General features: G+C 42.9%; 1 protein-coding gene across 1 annotated transcript; it reads left to right on the forward strand.

Annotated features, from left to right (window-relative positions):
* The first annotated feature begins 3057 nt into the window (after positions 1–3057).
* Positions 3058–8120, forward strand: LDHA (lactate dehydrogenase A). The gene is made up of 7 exons (XM_057412801.1): positions 3058–3254; positions 3988–4105; positions 4870–5043; positions 5495–5668; positions 6490–6607; positions 7024–7147; positions 7322–8120. The coding sequence occupies exons 1-7, from the start codon at positions 3129–3131 to the stop codon at positions 7484–7486; spliced, it is 999 nt and encodes a 332-aa protein (XP_057268784.1). The 5' UTR covers positions 3058–3128; the 3' UTR covers positions 7487–8120.
* The last annotated feature ends 1602 nt before the right edge of the window (positions 8121–9722 follow it).

A 9722-nucleotide genomic window follows, 5' to 3' on the forward strand; every position in this document is an offset into this window, starting at 1 on the left:
TCTTCTATTTCATGACATATCTCACAAGCATCACTCATTCCCCAAGCTGCAGCAAGACACAAGACACTTCTAGTTTTTCAACTGATGGGTCATTATATTTAATTTCCTTTGGTGGAAGTGCTGATTGTTATAATAAGAATCAGAATTCTTTATTTTTCTGACATGTTTCATACAAACCTCCTTATTCTATGTTTGAAGATTTTTTAGATGTTTTCTCACCTTTGTTTTAGTTTCTTTTGTTTTGCCAAAGGACTGTCAAAGAAACGATGAGGCTTTGGGCTACCATTCCTGTCAGATCACCACAGCAGAAGGGAACTGTCACTGGGATAGGCTGTGACAAGGTGTTAGCTGCCCTAAATAGAAGCATAAACTTCCTTCAGTTGTAAAGCAGAGTTTGGTAGATAAGTACAAGCCTTTGGTGTGATGAAATGTATCTATCCTCACACCATCTGCTCTGGTCTAGCATGACCAAGGGCCTTGTTTTACACTTGCATGCATTGTGAGTTTGATGAGGTCTGGGGAGATCAGGACCTGCATGGCAAACTCCTCAGGGGTAAATTAGCTGAGTCTAGTGATTGAGAAGTACACTATCTAAAATGACTTTAGAAGACAGAAAAGACATCCCAAACAAAACACAAATGGAAAGGCTGATATGGGAAGAGGAAGACAAAGGAATTAAAGGAAGGCCTGTCATAGCAAGATAAGAACCTCAAAAGTCAAGTACATCCTAGAAACTGCAAATAGATATTGACAAAAATCAGTTAGAGTTAGAATCCCTGAAGGAAACTAAGACAAACATCACAAAGGTACCACAGCTACACTAAACAATAAGTAAATAAATAAAAATAAAAGACAGTGGGATCATATTCCTGTCTGAGGCATCACTGACAAGACTGTCTAAAACACTGCATGCAGCCAACTCTCAAGATAAAACCATTCAAACAGAAAGAGTCCCATAGAAAGGACATCCCAATACCTGCCTCATGAAGGCTGAAAATGTTTAGCTTATGTAACTTAACAATCAGTGGGAATAGGATATGTAAATAAATGGAAAGGGCAAGTAAATGCCAGAGAAGGTTTTCCTATAACAAAACACCAAACATCTATAGATTTGAATGGAAATCAGAAGCAGTTTTCTAACCAACACACAAGAGGCTCTACCCAGAACCCAAAAGGCTTGTGGCGGTGCTGAGGAGGAAGGAGCACAAAGTTTGCCACCCTCTACCTCAAGCTTGGTATGAGCCCGCCTAAAAGGCCCTGAAGAAGCCCGCCTTAGCTTCCCTCACGGTGCCGACTGTTACGGGCAGAACATTCCAGAGCGGTCCTTAAAGGGCCGAACGCTACCACCCCCCTCACCTCATGCATCCCCCCACCCCTTTCGCTGCTCCCATGCCAGCCCGGCACAGCTTCCCCCTCCCGCCCTCTGCTCTCCTCTCCATCCCGACGTGTCAGCGTGCACGTCTCCACCGCCGCACTCCGCCCGCTGTAACGTCAGCTGCCCGGCCCCTATTTAAGGCAGCGGCCGGCTTCCCCCCCCCGCCGTTACAGCCGTCGCCACGGTCGGTAGAGGCTGCCCGGTAGGTGCGATCGTGTTTCGCGGGTTAATGCGGGGGAGGGAGAGTGCTTGAGGCGCGGGAGGAAGGAGGAATGTGGGAGCTGCTGTCCCAGACTCTCCGGTAAGGGACTCAGACGAGCAGGAGGCGCCGGGAGGACCGTGGTCCTCTCGGCCCCTCCTGCTCGACCAAGTTTACCCCTGCTGCGGCGCTACCGGGCTTTGGAATTAATCCCGGCGCCTTGTTGGGTGCGGCGTAGGGAGGTACCACGCCCTGTTCAGCGGCCTTGTGCAACATGCGTGATTGCCACGCATCTCTTCCCCCCACGTCCTTAAGATAGCATTGCTCCCCAATCCCCTTTCAGCCTCCGTTGCTACCCCTAATCGAGAGTGCTTCTGCAAAGGAAGCGCTGCTTGCGTTTGAAATACGCACCCCTGCTCCTAGCTGTCCTCTAACCTGCTTCTTTCAGGAGTGTTCTAAATGCCCAGAATTTGTAGTGCCAAGTGTAACTAAGAGATGCCTGAGTGTGCTTCTTTGCCAGCTCTGCAGACTAAAGTACTTACAGTGCAAGGGGAGAACTCGGCACGTGGAGAGAGTGTGCACTATAGGGGGCCATGTTTATGGAGACTTCTGCAACCGAACAGTGATGTTGGTGTTGCATGTTGGTTAGATTTTCCTAAATACGGGTACTGGTGGTTTCCAACCCCATGCTCCAACCTGTCCCCCTGCCGCAGCTCACAGCCCTTAACTGCTCTGCCAACGCTGCCTGGCCTTTTGTGCTCAGACCGAGCTGCTGCTTGTTCACACTAACTTGAGAATCACGTTGTGGCTGTACTTGCATCAATCTGTGAGGCTGCCGCTGCCTCTAGCTCTTCCTGGCAGGGCAGAAGCTGTGCTGCTGCCAGCACCATCCGGGAAAGCACCGTGTAGTCTCCTGCAGAGAGCCTGGTGTGAAAGCTCAATACTCCATCTCCATTGTGCCATTTCAGCACACATGTAGCTGTAGGATCAGAGCCCATATAACTGCTGTGCAGCTGGTCGCTAAAAAATAATTGAGGATGGGAGAGATGGTAACATGAGACTGCAGTTGCTTTAAAACAAATTCATAAATGTTGACTTTGAGGATCACACTGTACTTAAGAAGGGTTTGCCTAAGTGTTGAACAGCTTCACCTCAGGAAAGGCTTCAGGGCAGAGAGTACTGGTTTTTCAGGGCAGGAGAGTGCAGACTGCCAGACCATGCTGTGCTTAGAAGTACTAAAATGGCTTCCTGTACCTAAATGTAATATGGATGATCATTTAGAACATTCCACTAATGCGTCTGGAGTGTCACCCAGCTATATAATCAGCGGTTCTCAGGCTGTGAAAGGGAAAGCTACAATGAGCTTAAACAGTGCATTGTCATTAATAATTTTTTTTCAATCATTTTTCAGTACTGCCAGACTATTTAGGTGTGTGATGTATATCCATTTCCTTATTATCCTGGAACAGAATCCATCTTTGCTTGATACTCTGACATCAGTAAAAGCTCCAGAACTTGAGAAATAATCTGTTGCTTTCCTGTCAGCAGTGCACCATGTCTCTCAAGGATCAGCTCATCCACAATGTCCACAAACAGGAGCAGAGTCATGCCCACAATAAGATTAGTGTGGTTGGCGTGGGGGCAGTTGGAATGGCCTGTGCTATCAGCATCCTGATGAAGGTAAGCATCAAGCTTAGCAGCACAGTTGTGACTGAGGCCTAAAAGAGAGGCAAAAAGTAATCTCCCTTGTTAGACAAATTGGGCTAGCACACCAGGTGAACTTCCAGTTGTACATTCCTTTGTTTGAGCCTGAAATGAAGCAGCAGCCATTAAGCAACTGACAGAGAACAAACCTTGTAAACCAAGTCTACTCCAATATAAGACAGAACATGCTTTATGTATCATTTTGACTTAAGAGCTGCATTTGCCTTTGAATGACTTCCATGCTCTAAGTTGGAGTCCTCTAGCACTCTAAACATAAACAACTGATGAGTCATTTTGTCTAAAGCAGAGTGTGCAGTGGAATAATTCTTTGCCATGTAGACTGGAAAAAATTGTCCTAGACACTCTGAATGACTTGCCCTCTGCATTTCATTATGTTGAAAATGCTGTGGTTAACACCAGACTTGATTTTCTTAACTGCAAAATAGGTTGCTTATGAACAGCTATTAAATTATTCTTCATTATTGTCCTGCTAAATTGGAGAAGTATTCCACAAAAAATGCAGGTGTGAAAAGTACAAAACTAACTCAACAAAATAGATTAAAGTACTCTGGGAAGAAGTAAGATGTTACAGATGAGCAAAACTGCTTAGAGATCACTGCTTTTAAAGCAATTGTAGCTTCACAGTTTACGAATTGGGTACTTTTGCTCAGAGGCAATAAGCTTACTATTTAATCTTGATCTCTCATAGGACTTAGCTGATGAACTTGCCCTTGTTGATGTTGTGGAGGACAAGCTCAGAGGAGAGATGCTGGATCTCCAGCATGGCAGCCTCTTCCTTAGGACGCCAAAGATCGTCTCTGGGAAAGGCAAGTAGTTGGCTCCAATGTGCTCATTATTTCCATCCAAATGGAGATAGCCACTTCAGATCTCAAACTGGTCATCCAAGTCCAACACTTAGCCTGTCCTCCTGATTGTTAGGAGGAAAGGGCATTTATTTTGTTCTCCTACAGAAGTATTACTCAGCTGACATTGTTTCTTGTACTTTAAGGCCAGTCCAACTAGGAATCCTGTTCCAGAGTTCACCAGTCAGTACAGAAGGATGAATTTGTTAAGTACTCCTGCACCTTTGAGAATTTTATTTCACAGCCAGTTAACCTCTAAATGCATTAATGCTTGCTTCTTATTTCTGATAGCTTTAAGTTCACTGAAAAACTGACTAGGGCAAATGCTAACCACCTCATACCCAAATTAATGTGCAGCTACAGTGTCCACAGGTAGTAGGTTACAAGGGCAGTGCTGACTTCCTCTTCTACCCAGCAACTTGCACTGGATGCTGTCCTGATGGCTAGCCCTATACCCATCTATGCCTGAGAAGTAGTGGAATGCCACTGCCACATTCTGCATGTTAAGATTAAGTGCCCTTAAGGTTGCCACTTGTGCCAATGAGCCACAGTCTTCTACAGGAAAACTTCCAGTAGAAGCAAAGTCTAGAGTAACAGTTATCAAGAGAAGTTTCACACTCTCAAACTTGAGAATTTTAGATGGGCATCGATACTAAAAGGAACCACAAACTCCTGTTCTGAACCATATGCAGAAAGAGGTCATGTTTGATGTAGCCTGTTGTCTGCAGATTACAGTGTGACTGCACACTCCAAGCTGGTCATCGTCACTGCTGGTGCCCGTCAGCAAGAAGGAGAGAGCCGCCTTAATTTGGTCCAGCGCAACGTGAATATCTTCAAATTCATCATTCCCAATGTTGTTAAATACAGTCCTGACTGCAAGCTGCTTATTGTCTCAAACCCAGGTTTGTCCTGTATTGCCTTAATAAAAGGATTTGGTTTACACAAAGTGTTTTATTCAGTAAGGTGGCATTAGTATACTAATATGACCAAGCATAGGCTTTTAGAAAATACTTGTGCTACGTAGTGGGAAGCGTCATCTTCCTTCTCTACACTCAGCAAGCTGGTCCTCTGAGAAGTGAAGTTCCCTCCTGCTTGGGTCTTCATTTGCTTTTAAGTGTTAGCACAGAACACAGTAAGGGGCACTGATAATTGCATGCATAGCATTAACAGCCCCTCAATTCTGCCTCGAAAACAGTCATTATGTTAGCTCACTGTAGGGCCTCACCATATGCATTGCTTTATGCTCTGTTCAGCATAACTAGCATGCAGATAAAATCGCTACAGATGAATGGAAGATAGCAGCCTAGTTATCAAACTGAGTGGCATTTGTTAGCCTTTCTGTTCTACTTACAGTGGATATTTTGACCTATGTGGCCTGGAAGATCAGTGGCTTTCCTAAACACCGTGTTATTGGTAGTGGCTGCAATCTGGACTCTGCCCGTTTCCGCCACCTCATGGGAGAAAGACTGGGTATCCATCCTCTGAGCTGTCATGGATGGATTGTTGGAGAACATGGAGATTCCAGTGGTAAGGGTGAAATCTGTCTGGCTGTTTCATGTAATTTTTTTCCCCTGATACTTTCTTTGCAAGAAAGATCTCTACAAGCTACGGCAAAATATTGCTTAAACCTTTGCACTGCAGCACCTTACAACTGCAAGTCCTGCTTTAAGTCTTCTGCTTCATAGAGTAACCCTAGATGATCTACATTTGACCCAGGTTTCTCTACTTAGAAAAGGTCGTAACTGTAATGTGAGGAGGCTTAAAAGTTCTAGGCTAAGTTGTTCCCATAACTCTCTCGAAAAAAAATAAAAATGCAAGAGTGTAAAGGTCTCTGCAAGGGACTTCCAGAAATCTCCACTGGACCTACTGGTAGTCACTCAGTTGTCTCTACTGGCATCTCTTGATTACTTCAAAACTATATATAGGAAATGAAGGGCAGAGGCAAGTCTAGAGGATGGCAGGATGCGCAACTTTATCCTTGCTTAACCCTTAGCAGCACCAGAGCAGTACTGTCTGCTTCCTGACACTCAGGACTCACTTGGAATCGACTCTGTATTTTGCAGAGGTTTCTCAAAATAAGAAGTCCTTTATTGTCATTTTAGTTCATGTTGCCTGGGCATTTTGCTTTAAAAAAGGTGCATTCAAACCTTATGACATCATATATAAAGATGTTCATATGCTCCTAGGTTCTCAGCCTGCAGTTGGCCTCATAGGTCACTATATTTGAAGTCTAAATCATAGTGATGTGCACTGCAGATTAATCCAACTAGATCTTGTGTTAACTGTTGATTTGAGGACAACAAAACTAAGTTTTCTTCTGAGATAATTAATCTATATGCAATTCTCAGTACCTGTCTGGAGTGGCGTAAATGTTGCTGGTGTGTCCCTGAAGGCTCTTCATCCAGACCTGGGAACTGATGCAGACAAGGAACACTGGAAGGAGGTCCACAAGCAGGTGGTGGACAGGTAAATGCTTGTTTTTCTTTTAAAACAAGAAGCAAGTGCTAATGATCTACAGCATCTCTGAACTGCAGTGTCCATATCTGGATTCATAAACACTGTAGTAACCCAAAACAAATCTGAAGATGTAGACATAATAGAACTTGAACTAATATTTTAAGTAATAATGCAAATTTGGCAGAGTTAAATTTTTCACTGTTAATGAACTTTAGGCAAGTGATTTAACTTCCAAGTTTTCTATGTAACTGCAGGTAGTATAAAATTAAAACGGTATCCTTCAGTCTTCATTTTAGTTCTGTCAGCAAATCAGCCAAGTTTCTGATGTATTCAGTTCGATTAAGGCCTCTCCAAAAGCCCTTCTTACAAACTTTGCACTATTGTAGTTGATGGTACTTGTTTAATGAGTAACTTTGTCTCCACAGTGCCTATGAGGTCATCAAACTTAAGGGGTACACATCATGGGCTATTGGCCTGTCTGTGGCAGATCTAGCCGAAACTATTATGAAGAATTTGAGAAGAGTGCACCCGATCTCTACAGTTGTTAAGGTGAGCAGCCCCCCTTATGCTGACTTTTGTCTTACTGAGAACTAAACCTTGGGAATTCTGAAGAACAGTGATCACTTTCCAGTTTAACTTCAAATAAGTTTGAGTTTTCCTGATAGGATATTCTGTAAATTACACATACACAGCCTAGCCTAACTGTCCTTACTTCCTTTTCAGGGCATGCATGGAATAAAAGAAGATGTCTTCCTAAGCGTTCCTTGTGTACTAGGCAACACTGGCATCACTGATGTAGTGAAGATGATCCTAAAACCTGAGGAAGAGGACAAATTAAGGAAGAGTGCAGATACACTCTGGGGGATCCAAAAGGAACTACAGTTTTAAATCTCTCTATGTAGTTCACTCTCTGCAGTTTAATGGGTTTAGTGGTTTGTCTTATGTTGCACTTCCCAAGTAGGTCAAATCTTTCAATGTATGTATCTCAACTAGAACACACGAAAAGCTGAAATCTGAACAAATGAGTTTCCTGAATATAGCATTAGGAAACTATTCTAGGGTTTTCCCTGTTCACAGACACCCATGTTCTTAGCCAGAGCTAGGTAACTTAGTCTTGTACAGTGATATAGTATGACAGAAATCCAGCATTCAAAGCAGCACTGTCTGGAAAAGCCCTTTCCTTTTCCTCATGTCGCTTAACGTTGCTTCAGAACAGTAAGTAACTTAATTATTACACAATGTGAAACCAAAGACTATTTTCTTGCAGTTAAAGGATTGTTAAGCCAATTGACCAACCTTCCCTGCCAGCTAAATAGCTTAAATATTTCACTGTTGGTAGGTCCAAATGTATTTTCCTAACACTGCTTTGGAATTTATGTATAATTTTTTTAGTGGATCTTATTTTTGTGTACTATATCAGCCTAGTTGTAAGTCTGTCTCCTAAGCACGTTTAAAAAAACATTAAGGTTTCTGTGCACAACAAGACAGTGACTGTCCAACACCGAATAAACCACAAACTTTTTTTCTGTCTCCTTGTCTTCCTTTGTGGCCCTTTGTCTCCAAAATGCACATATCTAAATCAAACAAACAATTCTATTTCTTCAGTCACAGTAACTCAAACCTCACCTGTGTAATAATGTTTTGTGTACAGGTACTCGGTTGCAGGCTCCAGCTCATGTATTTATGCAGTGAACTTTCTTAACAGGCTCAAAGTAGGAATGAAGAAAACAGTAACAGAAGTATTTAAATACTTGGAACTTATACTTGATTTCCATCTTAATACAAAGGAAAGAGGCTCTACTGACATTGTTAGGGGAGTGAAGAAATAATGCAACTAAAGCAAGTGTCTGCCTTACGTGTGTGCACAAAAATGCATATAGAAAGAAATCTCTCACAGTCAAGTACTTCACATCCACAGACTGTCAGCTTGCTGCATCTCAGCTGCAGTTGCAGCCAGGCACAGAAACAGTAACCAGAGTTACTCCTCAAAGCCCACAGTAAGTTAGAGAAGGTGATTAATTCTTCCTCATCAATAATATATTAAAACATACTTCATTACAATGAAGAGGGAAAGGCCTTATTCTTAGTTTTTTTTCTAACATTAGGCCACAGCATGTAGCTTAAGAATGGAAACAGATCACCTGATTAAGTCCAGGGCAGATTTGGGTTTTGTACTTCTCAGAACAAAGTATTTCAGAGCAAGCTCAAAATGCAGTAATGAAAAGCTGTAGCTACTATTCTGCTTTGTCTTGTATCTTATGTGACCAAAATGATAGCACCTGGAAAGAGAGTACATAGCAAGTGACTATGAAGAGTCATGTTTTATGCAGGTGACAGAAACATGTCAGGAAGCCATTTTCAAAGCTTTCAGAAGATCCACAGGACTTAAATTGTTTACTACATGAGGTGTCACCTATCTTTCTAATAAGAACTCCAACCTTTTCAGATCCAGTGGTAACATGACAACCACTCAGTTTTGAGCCCCAGCAGTTACTGCACTTCAGTTTTCAAGCTAGCTTTGCTGTGGCAGCCTACAAAGGCAAACAGAAAAAGACAACAGCATGCTCTTGAGGTGACAAGAGCAGCACCACGCATCCCTACAGCACTCCACGCTGGGAGATGCTCTGTACAACATACCTTCTTTGAAGACAGTGCAGTGTTTAACCACCAGGCTTGTCACTACAAGGTCTGTCTCAGCAAACAGCCCAAACACATGCTTCCTGTGGCATCCTGGTGTGTTGTGTTTTCTGTCTTGCAAATACTGTGGCAGCCTTTCTTTTGCCTAGCATTTTCTAGTGGAAAAATGCAACATATGTCGAGGCTTCTTAACACACCGTAAGGTATACTCCACAATGACCATGATATGATGGTAGAATAGGCAAGTCAATACAACAGTTACTAAACTCACTTCAAACAATCCCTGGATGTCAACAGCTAGGTCAAACAAGAGGGCCTTGAAATTTCAAGTTTTCTGCTTTCACTGGTCATAACAGTGAGTTACACTGAAACCCGAATTCTTCCAGTTCAGGACAGAAATGTCTTCCAAATCTCAGAAGTGAAAGTATGGTTAAGCTGACACTGCATAAGCCAGGCCTTGTTTGTAAAGAAAGTGCACTGTACACAG

The sequence above is a fragment of the Pezoporus wallicus genome, unplaced genomic scaffold, assembly GCF_028554395.1.
Source record: "Pezoporus wallicus isolate ANWC-B61680 ecotype Strahan unplaced genomic scaffold, APGP_CSIRO_Pwel_v1 scaffold_6885, whole genome shotgun sequence".
Taxonomy (NCBI): domain Eukaryota; kingdom Metazoa; phylum Chordata; class Aves; order Psittaciformes; family Psittacidae; genus Pezoporus; species Pezoporus wallicus.

What these genes read in the sequence shown, in the direction of transcription:
- LDHA (XM_057412801.1), top strand. Translation starts at nt 3,129, where the DNA reads ATGTCTCTCAAGGATCAGCTCATCCACAATGTCCACAAACAGGAGCAG. An exon ending in AAAGATCGTCTCTGGGAAAG is followed by an intron (nt 4,106 to 4,869) that starts GCAAGTAGTTGG and finishes TGTTGTCTGCAG; the next exon opens with ATTACAGTGTGACTGCACAC. An exon ending in GCTTATTGTCTCAAACCCAG is followed by an intron (nt 5,044 to 5,494) that starts GTTTGTCCTGTA and finishes TTCTACTTACAG; the next exon opens with TGGATATTTTGACCTATGTG.